The sequence below is a fragment of the Crassostrea angulata genome, chromosome 3, assembly GCF_025612915.1.
Source record: "Crassostrea angulata isolate pt1a10 chromosome 3, ASM2561291v2, whole genome shotgun sequence".
Taxonomy (NCBI): Eukaryota; Metazoa; Mollusca; class Bivalvia; order Ostreida; family Ostreidae; genus Magallana; species Magallana angulata.
This window is the reverse complement of record NC_069113.1, coordinates 8,493,781-8,521,206: the sequence shown is the minus strand read 5'-3', so window position 1 is coordinate 8,521,206 and position 27,426 is coordinate 8,493,781. Positions and strand designations below refer to the sequence as shown.

Below are 27,426 nucleotides of genomic sequence, written 5' to 3'. Positions count from 1 at the left end.
GACTTAGCTAGCTTCCTCAGCCTAAATGAGTATGCGAATGCAGTCAATGGTTGTAAGTGCGCATTCATGTGCAAAAATTATAGTTTGAGTGTCAGGGATCAATTGTTCTTTTTATATACAGAATGTATATTACGTATAGGAAATGATGAAGGCCCTGGGACACAGGAAATGTAAATATCTGGGTTAAAATCGTTGGTTGAGCCGTATCCGAACCGATCGATTCCTTCATTTTCCCCTCCGGAGTAATCAGCCAAATGTTTATCGAATTAATTTGACCGACCTGTTTTTCGAGTTTCGGTATTACAGTGGATAAGAGTGTTCGATGTTCCTGTAGGATTATTTCTTGGCATATAGTCATCATAAACTGGGGAAATCCTCTTTGTCACTATTTCTCCCTCGTTCTGTCGTATGATATATTGATTTCGTTGACACGCGCGTATTTAGTGATTTCGACGGTAAAATATCTCCGTCTTCGGATCCTGTCATTCTGCTATCCTCGAGGCGTACATGGAAACAAACAATGGCTTGGGAAAAGTCGCTTCTAATAATGGATGTACGACGACCAACTCGGAGGAGCCCCGCTCTAAAAGGAAAATTCTGTGTTCAGTGTGCGAGGGCGATTTCGTGAACATCGTCCGCGAGGATTCCAGTGTAGAAATAAGTGCAATTAGCGATGGCAAATCAACTGATCAAAGTAAACAGGCTGCCAACACGGAGAGCGCAGCAGTGCAGACCACAAAACGAAGACGGTCGGTGGGAGGTTCGACTCCCGTAAGTGCTCATGATGAGGAGGTTTATCACGAACAAGCGCAGATTTCGCGCTACTTCCTGCGCCGGGGGGCTCTGTGTAATCCCGAGAGAATGCCGATACCCCAGTCTATGAGGGAATGTATTGAGGATGACATTCAAAAGCGACGTCGTTCTGTGCAAAGGAAATTCAGTAACTTTTTGACGACGAAACTGGACTTGGATAGGGATGTAGATCTGTTTTAGAGACTTCTAAAAAAATATGGTACATATCATGTTTTGTGGATCAAGTCAAATAAAACATTACAACAAGTTTACAGTCATGATCAGATTGTTGTATTATTTGTAATGCTTACTTATCTTTGTTATTATCGAAAAACGTTGATTACAATGCCAGTAGATCTATTGTAATGTGATTGCAATTTTTAGTTATTCTTAGCCATTTTTTTTTTATTTCGCATGACATTTTGAAAGTATTATAAATAGCAAGTATGTATCTGTATTTCTGTATATCCGACTTATATTGCCGATGAACTAAGATTTTATTATTATCATATATAAGATTTTATTTTATTTGTGCATGAATTCCATTATAATGTCTATAAATATATTTTAAGAACGCTAAATGCCGAAAATTGTTATCTTACCCTATACAAATAGAATTTTTTTTATGAAAAATCATTTATGAACTTTTCTTTAAACCAAACGCATTAAATTTTCGTTTAATAAATCCACTTTTTAAACATAATTATTCAATTTGTCCCAAAGCGCCTGTTGCATGTGAAATCGAATTATGTGATATTGTGTTACAAAGCAACGCATTACAATCCTTTATTATCTTTGGATTTTTTACATCAATTTTTACAGCAACTTTGATATTTGAATCCTTCAATTTACAACAGTCCTCGAAACTTATCAGATGCATGTCACATTTTATATGCGTTTATTACTTACTATAACTGTGTAAATAAACGCCCGGTGCTTTAATCATTTTGATTGTTTTCGTTTATTTTAATTTCTTATATTTATATTTGTAGTTTTGGTTAAGTTACGTTCCGATTCATACGTTTCTCAAGTTTTTATTTTTTTATTCTTATAGTATTTTTTGCTTTGTTGGTTTGACGTAAGATGTATGATGAATTGTTTGCCAACAAAATGTCGAATGTCACCCAGGAGACAAAGAACTTTATAAGAACGATGTAAATAGGCAGCTGACAGACATACTTATTGGGATTTATTTGTTTACGTTGCTTCCAGTAATCGTGGATTAATCTCCGTGATCGATAGAATCAGTAACACAATTCAAATTAATCACGTTACAGGTTGTGGGTGAGTGTATGAATGAAAATTAATCAGCAGCAACTACTGACGAAATTGTGATGAGTTCGCCACTATTGTGTTGTTGGTCCATCCTCACAACTTGTTTTTAATCACACTGATTACGTTGATGGGATTAATGTTTCACATATTTATATAAATACATATTAACACTAGTCTTTAACATTGTTTACATGGTATACAGCGAAAAGCATCTACTGGATATAAATGTATTTCTTATGCTCTATAATTAGCTCGTTAGATAACTCTTAAAAAGATAATGCTTATGCAGTCATGACGAAAAACCCTCCGGAGATGCAATTTCGCTGAGCAACTAATTACAACATTAGTCTCGTTCAACCAGACGTTCGGCTGTCTCCGTAAATCTCTGCTCGTCGGAGATTTACGAAGACAGCCGAGCGTCTGGTTGAACGAGACTAATTACAACATCAGGAATGAAACGATATTCCAACATGTAGAAAGCCCTACTTGCTGTCAATATCGTTTTAACAAATATTATCTTGACGCAAACAGGTCACGAGCTTCAAGAAACATTAACGCCTTTATAACGATCGCATGTTGCTCAGCAACATTTCCAATGCACCAACGGAAAATGTCTGATTATTGGCAAAAAATAAAAATCTTTTGCCCGTAAATAATACAGTATCTTGCCTGTGTTCAAAATACATTGATATAAAACAAATTTATAGTATAGAAGTATTGAATTCATGTCTGGTGTAATATGATGTGGTACTTTTTAATTACATTTTGCACTCGCTGTTACTCTGTCACAAAAGGTAAAACTGTTTCTTCGCACGGTGAAATATCTTTTACAAGGAAGTTGTAACCAAGCAACATCATTTATAGAACATGCAAAGTGAAAAAATGACTGCGAGCAAATTGCAAGATATTAAAACTGTTTTGTTCCGTCTGACATTTTTTCAGTATTCTATTCCATCATGAGTTTATTCATCACAGAAATTATAGCCATTCTAAATGTCATTTTGACGTATTTTATTTCAGGTGGCTTATTTGCTCCAGAAATGTCAAGAAATGCTTTAATGTGGAAATTTTGATTGATGCCAGAGGAGGATTAAAATAATCATTTGTCATTTGTTATTACTTTATTTCACATATAAACAGCTGATGAGAAGCTTCACGTACTGGGTGCATAAATTTTATCCGCTTTCCAAGGTGGACATTATTCTTAAATTATTCTAAAATTTAGTACAGTCCCATACCTAATCAATCGTCCACTATTTTCAAGTTTTCAATTCTGTTTTGCAAAGACCTTTCCGCAAATGCTTCAACCGTGAATCTTCCATAAGGGAGGTATATGTGTTTATTTACTTATTTGTTGAAATTGCAATCTTACGCTAATAGAGATTACAGTACGTGCAGAAGATATCCAGAGAAAAAAATCCAAGAAAGGTAAAAAAAAAAAAAATACAGCTTTAGGAAAAGATGGTCAAAATATGCATAAACTGTTTAAGCGTAAAACAAGATTTTTCAAGAAGAAACAAATCAGGCAAATGATTTAAACAAAATTGTCTTTAAAAAAAAAATCAAAATAGAACGTTAATATTGAACCTTGGTATCTTAAATACCATAATTTCGAAGAGAGCTGAAAGTCCTTTCTATATTTGAGTTTCTATATCTCGAAATCCTGGATATCCGGAAGTTTTTTCTCGGTCCAATGGAGCTCGAAACAAAGAGGTAAATAAATACCATAACCTCTTTATTGACATATCCACGTCGTCGACGGACGACCTTTGACCTTTAAACTAATTTCCAATCCTCTTGGACGTTTACTCTATCCGCGTCCCACAATGATAAATCATAACATTACGACAACATCAGTAGTGTACTAATAGACTCTTATAATAGCGTATGAAATTGCTTTGAAAGATATGTGTCTATCTCTTCTACTCCCCATAGACCACACTTATCGATTTGACGGATTAAATACTACACACTATACTTAATTAATATGAATGTACGTTAAATTGATAAGGATAAAAGTGGGTACAATGATACAGGACTATTGACATGGGCTTCGTGGCAACTGAACTGATTTTACATTTGTTTTATCTACATGTAATAAATTATTCATCGATGAAAAAAATATTTGAATAATATTTTGAGGTTTTACGAAGGGAGGTTCCATTGATCCAACAATATATCTTATCTTTTTTTGGCTTGAAATTTGTTAAACGTGCATGGAATCACATATGTATATTTGACATTAGCATTTTACCGTTAGCACACTTTGGACTGGGACAGAATTGAGAGTATCCAACTCGTCTTAATATGTTCCTCCTTTTATTAAATAAAAGATAATATAAAAATATTTCCAATATATACCGAAAGATATAAACACCGCGGAAGTATACAAAATTTATTTATTGATAACAAAAGGGTTTGTTTTTTGTCACTTTGAGGTCATCATTTTCACAAACTCTGAAAAAAAAAAATAATTTGTCATCAGTTTAGATATGGAATGAATATATTATCTTTGCTCTGCTGTTATCTCTGAATTCAGTCCATATGGTTATATCGCTAATGACTGTAGCTTTCCCCTACCATTATAACAGAGATATACATGTACAAATCTATGAATGCAGTTTACGATCTTTGATATCTTAAAAGTCCTCACTTACAAGATTAGTCATGCTTGTGACAGAAATTTTCATCGACAAAAGCGGTGAGTTTTCTACCTCTTACGACTATTAAAATATACATGTATCTCACCTTCATAGTTGACTTGTCCGTCGCCGTCTATGTCCGCCTCTCGTATCATTTCGTCCACTTCCTCGTCGGTGAGTTTTTCTCCGAGATTTGTCATCACGTGACGTAATTCAGCGGCACTGATGAAACCGTTTCCATCTTTATCGAACACCCGGAAAGCTTCCCGAATTTCCTCGTCGCTGTCTGAATCTTTCATCTTCTTTGACATCATGGTTAAGAATTCAGGAAAATCAATTGTTCCATTTCCTGCAACAATAGTTTTTTTACGGTAGATAGTTTAATAATTATAATTTCCATTTTATAGCCTAAACTATTATACAATTATTCTTTTGAAGGTGAGGATTACTCACATTTTGAGTTAACAAGACGTGTTGAGAAGTTAAGATTCTTATGTTATTTTTTATTCTTAAAAGTAAACACACGTGCTTTAATATAGATATTGATATTAAAGAAAATATACGAAAGTTGTTAATTTTTGCAAAAAAAAGATGAAATTTAATCGAAACAGTAGCTGTAACAATATCACATCAGTTCAATTTTCTCTGTTTTCCAATATCATTCTGCTTTTTGTGTTTACTCTCATTTATTATATCAAATAAATACAAAAGGTTTAAATATATGAAAACATATTTAAACACAAATTGAGACATCACATAAAAAAAATCTGCCCATCAACGCTGTCAGATAATTTTAATACCACCATACTAAATACGCCACCGTGTGGTTGTAAGGAACCTTTATAATACTGATTCAAGGGTGTCTTAAGGATGTTGTTTACTCAGGCTTTGAGTTCTCAAATCCGGATTGTTAAAAAGTTCAATTTCATGAGTAAAATTTGTTTTAAATACAAAAAGTATTTATGAAATGAATTATTATCAATATAACAATCGATATTTTTACTAAATTATGGAATTAGCCTCTGACAAAGTGTGACTCTCAGCAAAACAGAGGAAATTCTGTCTAAATTTTTCAGATTTTAACTGAAATATTTTTGGTAGTACTATGATATTTAAAGTTAAGATTTTATTTGTTAGTCAACATAATTTTGCATATTTTCTGTTGGTTTTATCTTGCGTTTTCGTTTAGATAATCGTATGGCACACACTACATAAATATTGAAAAATGCTTCAAAATGATAAAAGACAACATATCTCAAAATTTTGATCATTGACCTCATATAAATTTTATACCAGCAGAGAAAGGTCAATATACTTAGTTTAATACCGTAAATGTTTTAGCATTATCATCATTCAGTTTTTTGTTATATTGAATCAAAAATGGGTAGTAATTTGAAAACTGATAGAGGAAATTCGGACTAGAATATCTATAAAAATTGTGAATGAAAACTGAATGCTTTGTATCTATTTAATGTCTCTACCATTCATAGCTGCAGGACTGTAGCTCCCGGTCTGAAAAAATTCGGATGGACGACCTGGGAGCTACAGTGCCTCCCATAGTAAAAAACTGCAATTTACGGCGCACAAAAAAATGCGCTAAGTTTGGACTTATTAACCTTATTTTCACACAAATTCTGTAAAAATGATTAGAACCATAAAATTCTTCAGCAAATTTAGTACTGATATCATCACTTTACTTGCCTCAGACCTTCTCTTAAACATGATAACCGACCTCGGAAAATGAAGTATGTTAATTTACGTCGAGATCGAGAGTCGCCATTTTTAAATGTAAACAAACATGCACCACTTTAATTGACAGGGCTGGGGATGGTGTTTAAAAGAATATCAGAGGCAAGTGAAGTGACAATATCTGTAGTAAAATGTCCGAGGAATTTTTTGGGATTAAATATTTGTACAGAATGTGATCGTAGATGAGATTAATCAGTCAAAACCTAGCGCATTTTTTTGTGCGCCGTAAATTGCAGTTTTTTACTATGGGAGGCACTGTAGCTCCCAGGTCGTCCATCCGAATTTTTCAGACCGGGAGCTACAGTCCTGCAGCTATACCATTCATAAACTGTATTTCATTTGTTAAAGAGTTAAGCAATTTGTATTATTTTCACAATTAAAAAATCTGAATTATAGTGTAAAATTTTTATGGATTTTTCTTGAATTTCCCAAAAATATTCAATGGTCATTAACTCAAAAAGTAGGTCATTGACCTACTTTTTTGAAAGTGAAGAATAACACTACCATGTAAGGTCTATAACACACAATAGTTGGTTTTTCATTATCATCAGTGGAATTTTTTTTCATTCTGAGTAAACGTCATCCTTAACGTAGCTCGCGGGTTTGCTGACGTCACAATAGGAATCGACGCAAAGAGTTGACCGTCATAGTAAACTCATAGGCCTACATTTTTTTATTAAATGACAAATGAGATATTTGGATGCATAAAAGGAAATATTTCAAAAAGTTTAAATGCAGTTTATTACTGTTTATACAAACATTTATAATTATCAAGTGCTGAAAATTTAAAGATGTCACATACATTGTCACATTTTGTTCTATAAAGTATGAGTGTGCGTTGGAACTCTTCCATTTAAAATAATGTTTTAAAAGAGACAAGTGAACTAATTGAACCGAATGCAATAACTTCGCTTTTTTACAATTATTACTTCCGTATTTTTAACAATCAATCACATTTTTTAAATTCTTTTGGCTTGAGCTAATTATTTTGTACGATTACAAACTTATTATGTCAGTAGTTGCCTTGCATTTTTTTTGGCATTGATTGACTCTGGGATTCATAAAAACAAAAATTGCAATTTTCTGTATCTTTACAGCCTTACATTAATTGCATTTGTGCATTTGATAACATTCGCAATAATGTATAATTAGTATTTGTATGTTCTAAAATGTGTTTATCAGCTAGACTTGTCAATAAATGCATATCTTTGGGTTCTCAGACGTAAAGAAATGATGACGTTTGGCTAACGTCGTAATGAAAATATAAGGTTTTGAGAAATTTTTCAAATCTTTGAAGTTTTTTTGCCAAAAATTGGCCGAGAACACATACTGATTATTTTTTATGAATTAATTCATAATTATGTCCTCTGTTATTGTGTTGAGTATAATTAATTTCGTCTGAATCGTTTAAAAGTTTGGAGCATAGTTTTGTAATGCGTTTCTCGACTAAGATGTGCATTTTACTATATATTTCATTGAAATGGCGTTGCTTGGTTTTATCAATGACACTGTATTTGATACACGGTGACATTATTACCGCGCAGACGAATCTCAAATAAATTTTAGAAATAAAATTCTGAAACCTATGGATCACGTAGACGAATTTTCAAGGCAGGTTTTCTCACAAGCAGGTAAACCCGCGAGCTACCTTAAGTAAAGTAGTCCGAGTATCGCACTACGTCATAATACGGATTTTACAATGTTGGTTCCACTTTCACAAAGCGTTTTAGATACCCGATATTGATTTTGCTCTACATCGCTGTTGTAAACAATGGCAATAATAAGCAATTAGAACGGTAATATATGTATTCTATGAGAGATAGAAATGGTTAATGTTGAGAAATTCGATTCTGTTAAAGTAAAATGAAAAACGAAGTTTCTGATTAACCAGGATCTCAGGTATGCTTATATCTTCTTTGTTTTGATGCCCCCCCCCCCCCTCGAAATTTTATTAGACGGTGGCTATAAATAGCCACGGTCTATTGCTACGGTCCTGACCGGAAGAGTATTTCTCACGGGGACCCTAGCGGATAACGAACGATAACTCTGTTAGGTACATGTATGCAGTGTTATACAGACAATGTTTTATCTGCGTGTCGATTTCAGTATGAGAACTAATTTTTATCTTATCAGATATTTTAAGCATTATAGCTGCTAATTATTTTGTACATACATTTAAATAATGTATGAAATTGTGTTTTCCGTTACTTACCCTGTCTGTTTAGCGGTATTAATAATTTAAGCACCAGCAACTCTGTATCAGGACTGCATAAACTATATCACTGCGATAATTGGTCACAAATGGTCACAATAATTGCTTCTTGTTTATTTTTATGATATAAATATTTGTCAGAAACACACTATTTAAACTGGTTTGCCATTTCATATTTCAGCAATTATGCTTCATCGACAAATTTAGCCATTATTAACGCATTAGTTTTGTTGAGCAGTATAATTTTGTTGTTGTAGCTTATTCCAAAGAATTCACAACAGATACTGACAATGAATATTACATAAATTACATTATATTGAACTTCAACCGATCAATGGCACAGTTTCTTCTACAAGTGTGCATGTGTTTTCAAACACACAACAAACTTTAAATTTACGATACAAAAATATGTTAATTTTCGACTGACCTGTGATTTACAATGTACCTTATTTTGTACCTCATTCAGTCTGTAGAAACATTAATTTTATTACAGGCACCTCGATATTCATCAGACAATATTTACCGCCGATGTTGACGCTTTACTTGCTGCTGACTTTCTCTCAAACACGCTAATCGACGTCGGATTGTAAAATTCACGTGCAAATCGAGTCGCCATTTTAAATGTATATAAACTACATTTTACGATTTTTCAAATATTTTTAGTTCAGATTTTTTTTTTACATATGCGTCTTATGGATTTCACGGCGTGTCAGCTCGTGTATCTCTAATTTGCAGCAAACGCTAGCTTTTTTGTGAGAAAAAACATGCGATATTCCATATACATTTCTGGTGCATTGTGAACGGTTAATGTAAGATATAATAATTTTGTTAACTAAACAGTTTCTGTCGATTTTTTTTTTTTACAATGAACTGAATAACGCAATTCGATGAGCGAAGTACAAATAGTGGCTTTAATTCATATGCGCCCGTCCCTGCTAAATGTATTAGAGAATCTTTCCTTTGGTTTGGGGGCATTTTTTCACTAACAGATAAAATTATTTACATTTGTACGTAAACATCACCCCGTTTGTTCTCAAATAATTTTTATAACTCGCGAGTACAACTCTATTATGAACTTTCTTCGACATTTGTTTCCAAGTGTTAGCATCATTTTGTCAACATGCATTTACAAATAGGCGGGCCTAGATAAATGCGCCAGTTTGTTGAGACTCGCAATTGAAATACACACCGGTTAGAAAGTGTCATCACTGAACGCAATGCTACATCAGCCGTAGCGTATGTACATCCATGCTATAATTGCGATAAATAAAGGCAAAAAAATGTGCTGCATAGATGACTGTAGAATTCTGCTGAGCTACAGAACTATAGCTTCCCGAAAATATTGCCGGGATTTGCGAACCCTAGATCTATTGTCTATAGTACATGCAAAGAATAACATTAAAGAGAATGGGTGAATAAGGCGTGTAAAATGCCCATATGAGGAATGGTTAGATACGGCAAAATTGAAATATCATTAAATCTGATACTTTTAAAAAAAAAATAAAAACAATGAATATTTAAGGTAACATCGGGTTGTGATCTTTAAATATTTTAAATACTTGCAATTTATTGATTTAAACTGGCGTATGAGTGTCAAAACCTCCTAATAGTGTAATTTTTATAACTTTAATGCATTTTCTTTCATAGAGTTGGTCTGAGCTCAATATTTTTTTTTTCAGTCTAAATGTGGTTTAATGGATTTTAAACCGATTTTTCTTAACTAAAATGTGGAGAAATGACCCACTACAGTTCAAAAATGTCATTTTGTAGCTCAACAATTGAACGTTCTAGAAATATAATACAAGTCCGTAAATTCTTGGTCATAGTCTCATATAGCATTTCAACAACACACTTTGTTGTGAATGAAATGGCTCAGTGGTTAGAGCACCAGCCATAAGGAAACTTTATAGAACTTGGGTTTTTAGGTTGTGGGTTCGTTACCACCAAAACTTAAAGATTTATTATTTTTTTCTTATCTTTTTGAAATATTTCAAACTGAATATAGTTAGAAATTACCATTTTGTAAACTTGTATAATACCATATCAAATATCTTATTCCCCCATCTTCTTTATATACACAGCTGTACGGTCAGAAAAACGTGCGTTTAACTTGAATTTTGTTTGTTTGGTGTTTTTAAAAACTTATTTTGTATAATTAATCAATATTTATTGTAAGTTTACTAGAAAAGTTTAATGTAGCAAGTAATTTATGTGTGTTAAAGTGTACTGAGAAGCGATAAAATATATCATGTGACTTTCCCGAATTCATTCAAATGATTTGAAAAAATCTATTGCCAAATACAATAGAACAAATGTTTAAAACGTTGATTAATGAAACTGCCGCGACTGAATGTTGTATGCTATTTTTTAAAATTTTCATTCACTTTCGCTGTGAGCAAATGGAAATAATCCACTAAAGTCGAAGATAAAATATTGATTTACTCTTCTGTTTCATGATGACGTGCATTCCAAAAGCAATACGAATTTTATCAAACAGGTTCTTTGTAAACCCATTCCGTTTTCTTTACACCTAAATGTATTAACTGACTATGAGGAAAAAATCAAATGTGATGGTCCACAAGACTGCAACTTTTTCCCCGTGAAGAAATTGAGGGAAAATGCTGTCGAGAGGGACAATTAACATGCTATACGTATGCCCAAATAGTTAGTAAAAATAAGTATTTTATCATGCCAAAGCTTTATTTGTTCTCGTTACTTGAGAAATCTACAATACATGTATATTTAAAGCACAATAGTCCAATCCACACTTTTCAAAAGTTGTTCCCATTTGCGGGATCAACCCAAAGGTCAAAAGAGAAAAAACCAAAATTCCCCTTCTTCAAAAAATCAAATATTTGGGCGAACTGTGATGAAATCTCCTTGGATTTGATTTAATATTCATTCAATATGTGGTGGCAACCCACATATTTATTGAGTCATTCAAACGGGGTTTTAATGTCAACTGATATAGATACCAACATATTGATACAAAATATAGATACAAACTTCTATACGACAAAGACTACTGTGATAAATCTTTGGGTTTTCCCTAAAAGATGACGACCAAGAGACACAGCATTTGTAAAGTGTAGATTGAGATCACAGCTACGATTTCCACAGAATTATCCATGTAGGAAACTCACGACCAGTTGTGCGAGTAAGCGTTAAGTATTAGTGCATGTATGCGATACTGACCGCGGTTTTCGACAAAAATAATGATCATACATCACTCATTGTTACGTGTAATATGCCACTTTCAAACGACGCCACCGTCTAACAGTACTTTCAGTACTTTGATTTTTCTTTTACTAAAACCGGTTGAAATTAAGACAGAAGCTATTTCGAATTTAATCAATCGTCAATCAATTAATGTTTAAATGATATCTAACATTGTTGACAGATCTAGGCAGAAAACTGTAGCAAAATGTGATTTTTACGGATTTTTTCGTCAGGGTCTACTTGGTTTAGAGCTTATAGCGTGAAAAGTAATCCGTCAACATATAATTTATTTCACCAAATCTTTTTTCTAAGATGTCAATCTATAGAATAAACACCATGAATTTAAGTTTGAGTCCATAAAATAGTAAAAAAAATTACCAAACGCGATACTAGCATTGCATTTTTTGTATTCTATTTTGATACATCATGTCCATAAAGCGTACTTACTTACAAAAATTTGCGCAAAATTATTGATGAGATATGGCTTAAATAAATAATTATACTCTATTTTGTATGCTCAGTTCTAATTTTTCCAAAATTGGTAATTATTTTTAGGAAAAACGGACGTCCGGCAAATTTCATAATTGTCAATAATTTTCGCAAGGGGGTACACCCGTCTGAGAGGTGATAACAAACAAACTAGCATGTAAACATGCATATTTTCTTTTGTATATGTATTGCTAGAATGTGTATTTATCATTTAAAGCTAAGCTTTTAATGATTGAGCCCATTTAGTGCCGAGTATAGGACTACCTTAATTAAGTACCGTTGTTGTATAGCAGTTTTTCCCCATAGTAGCTTTTCCCCACGGAAAACCTACTATATAGTAGCCTTTTCCCCCTGGGGAAAACTACTATATAGTAGCTTTTCCCCCATAGTAGGGTTTCTCCCTCACGTTTTTTGGTTCAGATTTTATAAAAATTATCTATGGAAACCCAGTAAGGATTAAAATCAATGTTTCTTCACTCCTAGGTTGCATATATCTACATTCATCTGTACAGCTTAAGTTTCCTTTTGCCTATTTATTACTTTATAGTAGGTAATTTAATTGAAAAAAAGTACTTCGTTTTACAAAACATACACATAATTATGCATAAATCTGTGTTCGAAATTTGTAAGTGAAAACTGTTTTGAGAAATTTTTAATAAATCCATCAGTCCGTCTCTCTGTTTGCGCAAATTTTATATAGACTAAACCTCTGTTCTAGGAAAATTTTGTTTCCGATGTTTTAGAGCCCGATGTTTAAAATCCAGTTATTATGAATAAAGTGCATATTCTTTAGGGTCCCATATCTCATAAACTAGAGATGACCACATCACCATATTTTCTCAGGGTAGTGACCCTCGATGTTTCTTGGCTCGATGTTTAAAACCCCATTATAATGATTGAATAGTGTTCTATTAGTGTGGGCCCGAATCTCAAATTCTAGAGATGACCACTAAACCATATTTTCACAGTGGTAGTGGTATACCACTAGTAGATGACCCTGAAAATTTTAGCCCCCAGGGTAGGGACCCTTGATGTTTCCGAGCCCGTTGTTTGAAATCCAATTCTAATGAATAGTGTATTTTAGGGCCCCATATCTCAAAAACTAGAGATGACCACATCATTATATTTTGACGGTCATTTAGAAGTAAAAACATCATTTAAAAATACACACTCACAAATTTTTATTCATAAAAGTAGCAACCGAAAAAAATAACCATCAAAAGTGCAAAAGCATATATTGATATACGACTTTTTAATATTACTTGCCAATTGATTAGAAGAAGAAGTTAATATCTTAAAAAAAACGTCAGCTCATTAAAAAAAGTGTAAGTTTTTATTTCTAATTATTTGTTTCATTGTTCGTTTCGAAGAAATAATATGGTACACAATTAAGAAAATCTTAATTGCAAAAATATATCTATACTACTATAATAAAATAATAGACTCGAATTTTTGGGCTGTAATACCGAGAAATTGGAAGAGTACTGTCTTTTGTTTTATATATTTTAAACATCATTGGTACTTGAAGATTACCAATTTGTTTTTATTTTTTCTCAATCAAGCCACGCCAATTAATAATCAACAAAAATTCCTTTGAAAAATCCGGAAATTATGTGGATTTTTTTGGATTTTACAATCTTGCACATGCGCATTACATTCACGCTAAATCACGGGAGGCCCTTTAGTTTATGCAAAGACTTAAATAACATTTTTTATGTCTCTGGTTTATATTTCCAAAATATCACATTTGCGTGGATAAACTCAGAAACGATATTACAAGTACGAGTAAATTTTCATTGAAAATTTGTCTTACATTCTGTTCATCAAAGGAATACGGGAGATAACTCTCAGTGCATTTAATATGAAATATCCCGAGAGTTCCGAATGTCAACATGGTGTGTAAGCGAGTAAAAAACGATGGTGAAAGAGTGTTGAATTCTTCATTAAAATTAATTAAATCTTTAGATGGAAATTTGACTTATTTTCAATGCAGCCTCATTAATTTTCTCCAAAATCGTTTCGGAGGCATCTTAACTGTGGCAGCCTGTGATGTGAAGGCCTGTCTCGAGACACAGTTGGATTATTCTAACTAAGCAGAGTGTAGTGAAATTAATAGCATTATTGTAGTCTTAAAGCTTGGTTATGTAAATGTCAACGATACGGCGTGTCGATGAATCTATTTCGTAAATGTCCGATATCATACAATACCATACCATACCATTTTTTCGGGGGGGGGGGGGGACTGCTTTATAGCCATTTTCCCGGGGGAAAGATGGCTAGGGGGGAAAGACACTATACGACACCGGTAGTTACAAGGAGTGATCTTCCATCAGTTGTGAAATAGAAAAAATCAATGGAGGTATTATTTGCCATAAATTCCAGTAATAAGTAATTTAAAACTTAACATGTATGCTTTTTTATGTATCAATACTTTTTGTCTTGATATTTTAGGTGAGCTTAAATAACACGTACCCTAAGCTGAAAATGAGCTAGATGAACTTAAAATGCACAAAAACTTAAATGTAAATGAGCTACAATGCAATATGTTTCCAAGATTCAAAAAAGGATTTTAGAAGCCATTGCCCTTAATATCTACCTTTAACTGGTAGCAATGTCCCGTTGTCCTTTTTTATCATGATATTTTATTCTCCAAAACGTTTTATCACTTGTAATATTTCCATTATTATATTCTAAAGCAAGACTTGGTTATTGTGTACAGTGTTTAGAAACCTTTAATAAAACATCAAAAGGCCATTAACATTAAATCAATTATTGACATAGTTATTTGGAAGATACTTTTAGAAAGGGTGGAGTTTCATTCCTATCTGGTTAAATGTTTGTCACGTGAGTAAATGTCCTTCATGATATAGGTTCCTATACATCATTTAAACTCTTCTTCTCTAATCTTTAAATATTTAAAAAAAATATTCATCAAAGGTGTTTTTAAAAGACGCATATATCTGAACAAAGAACTCGTACAAACACAGTTTGAGGTATCAAAGATCAGTTATTGACCGATATTTTGCTTAAATGGGTGAGTACATTTGTTCTACATTTTTTGGCAGATCTACCAATATAGTGAACGACTAAAGCTAATAATAAAAAGGAAAGGCAATTTTTGAAATAGGATCTAAAGTCTAGAGCTAACAGTATTTTGTTTTAATTTTACAGAATGGGAACTGTTCGAGGAATGGTGTAGTGTCCTCTAACAGTTTACGAAACCATTAATAGACGACGGTAGACGTGATATACTAGGAATAGAAGACACGGAAGTGGGTAGGGTCAGGTATGTACTATCGAGGGGGGGGGGGGGCTGGCCACCCGCTGATTTTTCTTAAATTTACATACAAAAAAATTATTTAACAAGGAGTTGCCCCCCCCCCCAACTTTTATGGGACCATGTAAAAGATTGAATTGATAAGATAACAGTGAAATTGAAGTTAAATGTATACTTGCTCCCCTCCACGGATTAGGACCCCCCCCCCCCAACGGATTTTCAGGATTATGTAAAATAACCTTTTTTTACTTGTTAAGATTTTTTGGATGAGTCTGCCCCCCCCCCCCCCTTCTAAAACGATGCTAGGTGCCTGAGGGTGTAAAAGGTGAAGTACCAAGGAATGGAACAATTTTCTTGAGACAGAGGATGAGGATGGATGAAGGATGTGGCCTACCCAGGAATGTAACAGTTTTCTAATAAACTGATTACTTGCCCATGAATAGCACAGTTGCCTTTGTAATGGATGGGAGGGGGAAGGGTTTTTACTAGGACAGGGTGGTGATGAAGGGGAGGGGTAGAGGACTTAATAAGGAATTGGACAGTTTCCCCAACACCGGGGTCCTTGGCCTAGAACATCGCGGTTGCTTTTGTGCGAAAAGTGGGGAGGGGGTGGCAGATATAAGGGAAGAGATGACTTACCGTCCGCGTCCACCTCGTTTATCATGTCCTGGAGCTCCGTCTCTGTCGGGTTCTGACCCAGAGACCTCATCACGGTGCCTAGTTCCTTAGTGGTGATGGTACCATCGCCATCCTTATCAAACAAACTGAACGCCTCCCGGAACTCTAAACAAAGGAGTACATAAAAGCATGATTGCAAAATAATATTTGACAAGGTATTGTGATACATGATGGCACATCTCGAAATTCGAAATGAATACAATGATACAGGGGATGTTACAACAAAAAAAGAAAACAATAATTGTAAAGGAGAGTTGGACAATGTGTTGTGATCATGTGCACAATGACACACGGCTATTTTGAACTGCGTGTTTGGAAGAATTTTACTGTATAAGGTCTCAGCAAAAACTGTGTACAGTTGTACAGCCATCTTCCGAAGTCAAGGGATTCTGATCCCCTCCGCTAAGAAGATGTTGTACAGCAACATGAGGGAAACACAAGTTTCGCGCGTGTGTACATGGTTTTATATTCCATATATACATCAGAATGTCAATAAAGTGTCCTTAAGTTAGTTCCATTGCATATATACAATGCCTTTTAAAAATTCTATAATCTGCCCGAGTTTTTGCTTCCACCACTTTTTGCTTGATATTTCGATAATCAAAAATATCTTTGTGCTCAAACTACGTTCATCCACTAATATGAAAAATGTCCAGAATATCTGTTTTGAAACGCCCCCTGTACCGCTTCAGGTTTCAATACACATCCCAAAATAAAAAATATACGAGGATTTTGCATTTCATCAGCCATTAATAAGCCCGGATGATAACGTTGAAAAATTGCGCGAGGTACCCCGAGTACTTACGAATGGAGAAAAGATGTAAACATTTCCCATTATAATTCTCCGTAAGAAATTTGTTTTTATTCCTGTGAACTTTTATGAGTGAAAAATGATAATTGTTCAATGAAGATATCTTGGATATATTCCCTTCCATCGATTCCAACTGTATTTTTTTCACAGGTATGTGTATTTTTATTAAAAATCATCAAAAAGTGATGGAAGCAATAACTTGGGACAGACTATAATGCAACTGGTCTTGGCAATTAAAATTCAGTACCTGAAATCTGTTCTTCTGATAAAGAATCGGCCTAAAAAGAAAAAAATATGGATAAATGCAACTTGTGTCCCTAAACATTAAAGTCTGAAATATGGAAGAAAATGGTGATTAATTTTTGGTAGTTGTTTTCTGAAAGCAAAAGGTCAACATGTGCCATAAACATAAGCCTCGATACCCTCTTTTATTTGGATTGGAAATCGTTATCAGTAGTTTATGATTTCTGCAAACATTTTCTGATTCATTCTCGATTCCATTGTAAACATAGACATACAAAGTCAATAATGATAATTTTATAAATGTTCCACCTTTATTTTATCAATTTATAAAATCTTTTCTCAGACAAATTGTGAAAATTATAAATTAATTAATATATCAAAATTGTTACTGATTATATGGCGAAATAACATTTTTTTTAATACAGGTATGTGCTGTTTTTGTCTGCTTTAAAGAACATGAATTTGGAGAAAAAAAATATACATGCCTGTCAATATGTCTTTTACTAAGCATATAATTGTTTCTGATATAAATTCAATGGTGTGTATATAATCATTCCAAATCTTGAATTTCATAACTTCAGACATATTGGTTTGATGTTCCCGAATAGATTTAAAAAAAAAACTTTGTTTAACCGGCAGACATACTTTTAATTATCATTCAAAAGTACATATCAATTTACACGGTATTCAATATCAGTGTCATCATTAAAATTTAATTACCTAACCCAGTTTCCTAATTTGATTAACCTTTGCTAAAAATACTATTTGAAAGTTCGGCTTACCATTGTGTTCTTCTCCGATTTTCTTCTCTGAGCATCAAATTCAACTTGAACACAATTTAAAGGCACCCCACCCACACTTACTTTCTTGAAATATTTATTACCTTTTTCGGTCCTCTGTTTGGAGAACCAGTTTATGAAAATTGTTACCCGTGGAGGTTTACAGCCATCGTTCAAAAGGATATTCAGGGTTTAATTAAATACGCGGTTAGAGAGAGCGTAATACACCTGTTCATACATATACATACATGTAGGTATGCCGATCAGCCAATTGTTCACAAAAAATTTTGAAAAATGTTTTGAAGTCGTGTCTCCTTTTCTTTATAAACAAAAAAACTGGTATGAAGTAGTGTTTCGAAACACGTATACTTAAGCGCCCACTTTCTTTAAAACAGGTGTAGAGCCTTTTCCCATTATGTTGCCAACACCCGTGTTTGAACGGAAAGTACCTATTACTAAAAATAGATAAGTACCTGTCAAAATATGATATTCGACACCTAGGTGCTGATTTTACGATGGTGAACCTCCGATTTGTCAAAAATTTAGGAAACAATATAGACTGTGTGGATAAAATCTGTTGGTATTCTGAATTGAAATGGCTTCTAGCAGCATGAAATGAATTTAATTGTAATTCTACTAGTTATTGCCGAGATCAAAGAGATGCCGCGGACATTATCCTCCAATATACCAAACGTCATCATTAAATTATCAGATCAGAAATTCCTATTTGTTTCGCAGTGATCATGAAAGTACAACTTCAAAAGTTTTAAAACAATGTCAATTTCACGTGTTAGTTCCAGTCAAAACAATGTGTATTGCCTCAAATGTTTATTTTTAAGAGATCAATGCGGCTATTCCTAGGACCTCCCTAGCACATTTTCAATGCGTGTTTTTACATAAAATGTATAACGTGTAGTAGTAATAATCGTATTAAATTGCTCTTAAAATGTTAGGAATATGATTCAAAGATATTTTATGAATAAGTGAAGAGTATTAAAAATCGCGTTAGCGGGTTATGTTATTTTTTTCTGCAATGATCGCTACCTTCATAACCCGAATGAATCATCAAAGAAAGCATTTCATTGTTTATATTGACATCTTTCTTTTAGGTAATTGATAAATGGGTTATGAAAAGTAAGTAAAATTTAATAAATTACTGCTAATGTACGTAAGTACGTTAGCTAAAAGAAACAGCCAAATCATCTCCTGTGAGACTTTGATTCTGACATCGTCATGATTATTTCGTGCAGTCCGTGATTTATCCTAGATCGTTGTAGGTTTGGACCAATCGATAAACAGGGCGTGTCAATATCTGTCCTGTCATTATCTTGTCAGTTTCAGCCGCTGTAGATTTCGACCAACCGATAAACGGGGCGTGTAGATTTCAGTCTGGCTGTTTCTATAGAGCTATGAATTAGCTATAAGTTTCCGTAAGAAATAGAAGGAATAATACTTGTTGGATGTAAATATAACACGATATATACCTGGCATCGCCGCATCATGAATTTACGTCTGTTTTAAGTTTTTTATTTCAGAATAAATTTCATGCTTCAAAATTTGAAAAACCTCCAAACAGCACAATATTTTGAAACAGATATATAACATTAACTTTTTCTAACTGTTTTAAAAAATTAGTTAACGCTACCGATCGTTTCGGATAACTGCGCGGTGTCGTTTGTCTCTAGATCAAGTAATAAAAAGACCGGTCATGTGAATAGTGATACGATGCAGTTTTTGATTCAATGGATAGAAATCACTTGAAAATGCTATGGAATAGATAAATTAACCTGAAAGTGAGAGCAAACAGGGTACCCATAATGTGGTTCCAATATTTCATAAAAATATATGCCATTTTAATAGATAAATTAGATAGTCAGAAGACATATCTGAAGGAAAATAAAAGCTAGGTTCTTATGACATCAGCTTTATTACAAGGCTACGTCCATGGCTTTTTGAAGAGCTATCGATAAAACCGATCGCATATGAACTAAACCAATATATAACTCAATCTACCGTAAAAGAGTAGAACCATTTTAACAAGACCTTGGACTTTGAGTATGACGTGGCTATCTAATTCGTGCTTCAAAACAAGTTGAAAATGACGCGATTTCGAGCAAAATATGCACCGATTGCGTAGTCTTTGCTGATAAGCCAGACAAATCTTGTTGATTTCAAAGAGCCATGGGTGAGTGGTCAGCAATGAAATAGACATGCATACGCCACATTTCTGTTTGACACAACTACCCAAAGTCTAAGCTCTTCTTAAAATGGTTCTAATTACTCAATGAAAAAAAAATGTTTAAAAAAAGTAAATAAAGCATCGTAGCCAACCTGGTACTAAAGGACTTAATTGTGAAGCCAATGATCCAGAAATGACGCTAGCGTGCGGCGAATATCCTCACCTCACGCTCTAAAAAATATATATATTATCTTCAGAAGTAATTATCATATTGCATTTAATTTTTCAGAGCTGATTTGAAATGGGTGGATATCTCAAAGCACACAATTTTGTCACTTTAAACCTATTTTTCACGATTTTATCGCATCTGTTAAGACGCCGCAACACTTCTACCACGTGCTGCCCTTACCCCCTTCTCTCTCTCTCTCTCTCTCTCTCTCTCTCTCTCTCTCTCTCTCTCTTCTCTCTCTCTCTCTCATCCCGTTGAAGTTTTTTGATTTGTAGAAATTTATTCATCTTTAGATTTCTCCTTGAATTCTTATTTGAGATGGGTTTTATTCATCATGTTTTCTCTCACCTTGCTGCTACTAGTACTTAATTTTAAATAATTAGAATATTTCTAAAAATTGAGTAACTTTTAAAACGTTGTTTCAAGAATAAAAAAAAACCTGTAATAGCCCACTATTACATGTCAAACTCCGTTATCTCGAACTTGTTGGGACTATTTAAAAACTTCGAGATATCAGAGTATTCGAGATATCGAGAGTAAAATACTTAAAAATTTAAAAGTAGCTGGGACTTAGAAATCACTTCGACATATCCATTGTATTTGAGATATCAGTGTTCGAGATATCGAAGTTCAACTGTACTTTAAAATAGGTCATGTAACCAAACATTGTCTATAGCATGAAAATCATTAGATAAAGAATAACTTTTCTTATATTCGTATGAATTACTTTATTTTTTTTTTCAGGATCAACACGATGTGATGAAATGTATGATGGATAAACAAATCTATCTATCTATACTCATAAATATTCGTGCTTATACACTTTGTCCTAATACCGTATTGATAGCGTCTCTTTCCATAATGTTGTAATAATTTTTTATTTGTGTGTTTCTTATACTCAAGATTAGAAATAAAATTTCTAATCTATATCAATCTTGAAGAAAACAAATTATTGACTGCATCGTGTCGTGGTAATAAGGATTGCTACGTGGTGATTGTGTGTAAGCTCAATAGATCAGACTACACTCAGGTAAGCCATGTGTTACGCTGGTCTGGGTGAAATCAACCCAATAACAAATCAAAGTACCACATGGTACTAGCGGATCATAAACAAATCTGATCGATTGGATATATAACGTAACAGATCAAACCTACCGCGTGTAACGACACGTAGTACCGCATCCAGTGTACGCTCAGAGGACAAACACTGACACGTTTGAATATACGTTGGATTTTTATTTCGTAAAATGACTTGTTTACATACTGAAACATTCAACCGTTTTTGTCTCTTCCGTGAAGTTGGTGTATAAAACATTACTGTATGTATGTATCACAGGACTAGAATAACTATATATAGGTAGTGAAATAATGTAGAAATCTATCAAAACTCGCGCATCCGTAATGAAATCTGAATTTAAATGTGACATTATGACAGTCTCCTGTGCTATTTTTTGAAACCCTCCCTTAAATCTATTCGGCACCAACAATGAGTCTTTTAACACAACATACCATAAGTCTCAATTTTTAACCTTTGAATAGATAGAGACTAATTCGATTAATTTTTTTTTCTCTATTTAGGACTTCATGCTACTTCCACTGAAGATCTGCATAACAAAGAATACAAGTTTTTAAGACTTATGTGATGTACACTGGGTTTTCTTGTTTATGATTCAGAATGCCTTTAAATGAATATTTCTAATTAAAAAAAACCAAATGCTGCGATTGCAACTACTGGGACTAGTTTGATTTTGGTATTTATCGCAATTTTCATGTTGGAAAATTGCAACGTGACAGTTATCAAAAGTAATCTATCATGGGCGTCGGAACCGGGGGGGGGGGGGTAGTGGGGGCTTAGCCCCCCCCCCCAACTTTTTTGCAAAGTTAGGCCTAACCATTAGGCACATAGCACCATAGAGGGTTCAGCCCCCCCCCCCCCCCCCCCCACACACACACTTTTTCTCGCAGCAAAGATACTTGTTCCTAAATTTACATTGAAAAGATGGAAATATTGAGAAGTTGGAGTCATAGGTATACTAGCCCCCCCCCCCCCCCCCCCCCCACACACACACACTGATTAGGATTTTCATGAATTTGGGAATTAGGGTTGTTTTTTTTTGCTTGTCAAGATTTCTGAGGATAAGTTTACCCCCCCCCCCCCTTTCAATTTGCTTCCGACGCCACTGTCTAAAATAAAATAGCCCGAGTACATTACATTGTATATAAACGTGTTCACTTTTGCTTATTAAATTATCTTATTCCAAATATACAAGCGTTGCAAGAATCAAAATCTGTCCACGCGTCGCCCGATAATCTCGTGTTGTACACGTACCACGAAAGGTTAATAGACATACAAATCGGTGTCAAGCATAGATTTTTCAATAATATCAAATGATTCTTTAGCCATGTGCCACATAACTTGTCCAGACCTTCCTTTTGTTCGCTATCACAGGGACGTGTACACACGGTAAGAAATCGACCCGGTGATGGTCCCTCCGCGACAGATGGGGGGTTGTCGATTGGTTTTCGTGGACCCTGTCTCGTGGCGACTACATTCCTTTATAAGACAGATTGAGACAGTGATGCGCCCACTTACATCTATCTTTTGATTAACTATCATCAACTTAAAGGTAAGACATAGATTTTGCACTTTGTCCAATTAATCTATATAATTTTCTAACAGAATCATGAATACATTTCAAATCTTAATACGTACCAAAAAGATTTTATTGAACCAATTATTCTAAGACGATTATTAAATTAGCAATGATTTGAAGAATGCAAAGGTCACTGGAACAAAATGCAGAATTGCAATGAATACTACGCTAAGCAACTTTGGGGTGTTATTTCGTCTTTTTTTACCACATTAATTTCTTCTTCCTGTTTCAGGCCCGCTATGGCAGCTCTGCTTCTGTTCGTCGTCCTGGTCGCGGCCGTCAATGCCCACAAGAACTTCACCGTCACAGAGGAGGCGTGGTTTGACGTGGAAATCAAAGACTATGACGGTATCGGTGAGGACTACAGGGGCCGATTCGTCGTCGCCATGTTCGGAGACAAGTGCCCGATGACAACGATGAACTTCCAGTCCCTAGCCAAAGGATACAAGCGAGGATCAGTAAGTTAATGTTCTTACCAAAGCAAAGTACTACCATAAATGAGATTACAGAGAGTCCTTTGGCAATATCTCCTCATTTTCTATGTGGTCTTTTTACTGGTAAAGTTTGTGCAAGAAAATAATAGTATTTCTTGAAGCATGTTGTTACAAATAGGAATCATGTATACTAAAAGTAGGTTTATTAAAAATCAGAACATTTCCACTAAATGAAAAAAAAAACCTGTAAAATTCATTTGAGCACAAAGACAAATCCATTGAAAATTTAGTTCCAAAGAACTATGTAAATACATATTTTTGCCGGTTTCAAATTATGCTAATTTTTAGTATCATCTAAAATGCAAAGATTTCAACCTTAAAATATAAAAAAAGTCATCAATTAAAAAATGTCAAAAGATTACAATTGCAAAAAGCAAATTAACCATTTTGGAAATAAATTAAATGCAAATATTTGCACATGGAGATAAAGAGTTTCTTTGTCATTTAATTTTTTACACGTTTAGATTCGTTTCGTTAATAGAAACAATAAGCAATTAGTAGAATACTCTGGCACTATACCTTAGCAAATGAAGTAACATTCAAACAGACCTTCAAATCTTAGTGATGACCTTAAGTTTGTTCAGTTATGATTTTCAGATATTTCAAAAATGAAAATAAAGATTACCTCAGAATTGTAATTAAGATACTAGATAATGAGATTAATGTGTCAAGAATAAACTTTTTAATCATAAGACATTCCTAAAAAAAGACAAACTGTACTGCGTATGTGAAGTGTTCTTATTGACTTTTTACTCATTTATTATTTTAAATCGATTGAGACGCGGCGTTTGAGTAACCCCAATTGAATGAAGAAGCAACAGCTGCTGAATCTACCTTACAAAACAAAAAGAAAGATAAAAAAAAAAAAGACATGTGTGGACGTGGACCATTGACACGTGTACACCGATACCCCCCCCCCCCCCCCCCAAATAAAAATTCCAACCATTGAGGCATCGCTGTTCCTGTAGCCCCTATCTCAACTATTTTAAAGTCCCTCCTGTGTCGGACATAGCATGTCCTCCATTAAAAATTGTGTTTATTTCCCCCCCCCCCCCAAAAAAAAACACTTTGGAATTATTTTCACAGAAATCTATGTTAATTTTTTTAAAACCTCCTGATTACTAGGATTTATAAAATAAATTTGTGATTATTTTACAGATAACTTAATGTTTATTTTACAGAAAACTCTGACCTACAAACGATCCATCATCCACCGAATTGTTCCCGACTTCATCATTCAGATGGGTGACATCACCGTGGGAGACGGAACAGGAGGTACGTCCTCAGCTCAGATATTACAATGAGCAGACTAATGAAATGTTCAAAAAATATAGCAATAAATTTAGTAGTAAGCTTCATCAATAATAAATCAAAAAAAAAAAAAAAAAATAAAGCAAAACTTGATACATAAACACGATCAATAAAAAAACTGAACGATTGATGAAAAGAAGAAATATACTGCAGTACTGCATAGAAAATAAGATCATCCTTGGGGCAATAAAAAATGACAACTTTTCAATAAACTATGACAGATTGTGCACATAAATTGAACATGTCTTTAAAATACATGCCTTTTTGTACAGGAGAGAGTATCTATGGCCCCACCTTCGTGGACGAGAACTTTGAGCTGAGTCACAAGGCCGCTGGATACGTGTCCATGGCTAACCACGGCGCCGACACTAACGGCTCCCAGTTCTTTATCCTCCTCAACAAGGCCAGGTGGCTGGATGGCAAACACGTGGTGTTTGGAAAAGTCATCAAGGGAATGGTAGGATCTTCCACATCTCAGAAATAAAGAATTTGATCAATGTATTACTGATTAAAGTCCACATTGTTGGGCTATATACTATTGTTAATATTCATTAACTCGTCTTTATAAATGCTATAAAATTACAACGTTCATCTTAACATCCTTAAAGTTTAAAATTTTATATGATTATTACAATGTCCATCTTAACCTCCTTTGATTTTACATGATTGATTTGAATTTATTTAACGTCCTATCGAGAGCATTCCTATTCTTTCAAAGCACCAATGCTTATTTACAGGACGTAGTGAGAACAATCGGAGAGACCCCCACTGATAGCCGTACAGCCGTCCCAAAGAAGACCGTCAAAATCATCGACTGTGGAATTGTAGGAATCGAAAAGAAATACGAACTGACAGAGGCTCAAGCCGAGTCCAATGAAGACCTGTAAACATTTAGTCAGAAAGCTACATCAATCTCAATCATACGTCATACCATCAACAAAAAATAAAGCATAGGACCATTATAACGTGAACTCATTAAGTGCCTTTTTTACGTCCAGCGTATGAAATCTATCTGCTCATCATGTTCCATGATGTATACTAGTATTTGTAAGCAGCTTTGCTGTGTGTTGTAGTTCTGCAATGAGTTGTGTGTTTTATTTCCTGTGTTTGCATGTATTTTTCTTAAATTGCGTAGATAGGTCTAAATTATCGAATTATATTGGCGAGACATTGGTGCCAGCGAGCCTTCATCTGCGATGAAGTTATATTAAAGAGAACAATATAAAGTCCAATCTGCGGTACTGTACTTACTACCTTATGTTGGACTTAGTCAAAATCTGTATTCACAATGGCAGATGTTAGTTGTGTAATAAAATTACTGTGTGAACATCTCGTTGCTGTTTTTTTAAGTGAATATCCATTTGATTACATATGCAGGAGAATTTGGTGGCCAAAATGCAATAGGGCAGTCTGACTTGTTGGATCGTTTTTAAAAATATGGATGGTAGACTTACCTAAAATAATTCATTTAAAGAAAGTGAATAAAAATAATGGAAAATCATCAAATTTAACAAATCTTTCTTTTTTTCCGGGGACGGGGACCGTAACCCACATTCCTGATCAATTCTTATGTCATATGGAGCTATGGGGTAGCTGCAGGTCTGTAGCTCCCGTTCTGAAAAGAAATCGGAAGGACGACCCAGATCGTATTTCTTACGGAAATTCATTGTAATTCATAGCTCTTATGAAACTGATAGGACTGAAATCTACAAACACCTTTCGTCGATTGGTTGAAACCTTTAGCAACCTAAGAAAAATCACGGACTGTGCGAGAAAATCATGCTGATATCAGACTCAAATTCCTATAGAAGACGATTTCAAATTGGCTTATTCTTTTTAACTAACGTACTGGTGTAAAATAACAATAATTTAGTAATTTCTCTGTATTTTTTACAATCAATTTAGTAAATTTTTAAAAGAAAGATGTAAATATAAACAATAAAATGCTTTCTTTAATGATACATGCGGGTTATGAAGAGAGCGACCATTGCAGAAAAAAATTACAATTTTTATGCAATGTTGCCAATATCTGCATTAAAGAAAGCATTTTATTGTTAAAATGTCCGACACCACTCGATTGAAACGAATGCTATCTGTAGATACACCTGACAATGATTAAAACCAGCAAAACATAGTATGCAATTATTTAATGCTTGAGCAGTCGATAGACCCGAATATTTTTCCCGAGGCCGAGGGCAATAGATCATACTGAGCTGTTCCCTGTACCAAGGGAAAAAATTCGGGTCTATTGACTGTTCAGGCATTAAATAATTGTTTTATTACCTAATTCCGTTTTTAGTATTTTGTGTTTACAATTATAAATTACAGAAGTTTTTAATACGGTGCAGATAAATTTTAAGAACAATACTAAAATAAACATAATAAAGTTATCT

General features: G+C 34.0%; 2 protein-coding genes across 2 annotated transcripts; one reads left to right on the top strand and one right to left on the bottom strand.

Annotated features, from left to right (window-relative positions):
* Positions 1-4,369: 4,369 nt before the first annotated feature.
* Positions 4,370-18,297, bottom strand: LOC128179063 (calmodulin-like). Its single transcript, XM_052846558.1, has 5 exons — positions 18,170-18,297; positions 17,392-17,422; positions 16,295-16,438; positions 4,816-5,058; positions 4,370-4,524 (listed from the first exon to the last, which is right to left on the bottom strand). Exons 1-5 carry the CDS (start codon positions 18,170-18,172, stop codon positions 4,496-4,498), a joined length of 450 nt encoding a protein of 149 aa, XP_052702518.1. The 5' UTR covers positions 18,173-18,297; the 3' UTR covers positions 4,370-4,495.
* A 4,759-nt stretch (positions 18,298-23,056) lies between these two features.
* On the top strand, positions 23,057-26,365 carry LOC128179049 (uncharacterized). Its single transcript, XM_052846534.1, has 5 exons — positions 23,057-23,201; positions 23,461-23,686; positions 24,904-24,997; positions 25,306-25,490; positions 25,771-26,365. Exons 2-5 carry the CDS (start codon positions 23,468-23,470, stop codon positions 25,918-25,920), a joined length of 648 nt encoding a protein of 215 aa, XP_052702494.1. The 5' UTR covers positions 23,057-23,201; positions 23,461-23,467; the 3' UTR covers positions 25,921-26,365.
* The last annotated feature ends 1,061 nt before the right edge of the window (positions 26,366-27,426 follow it).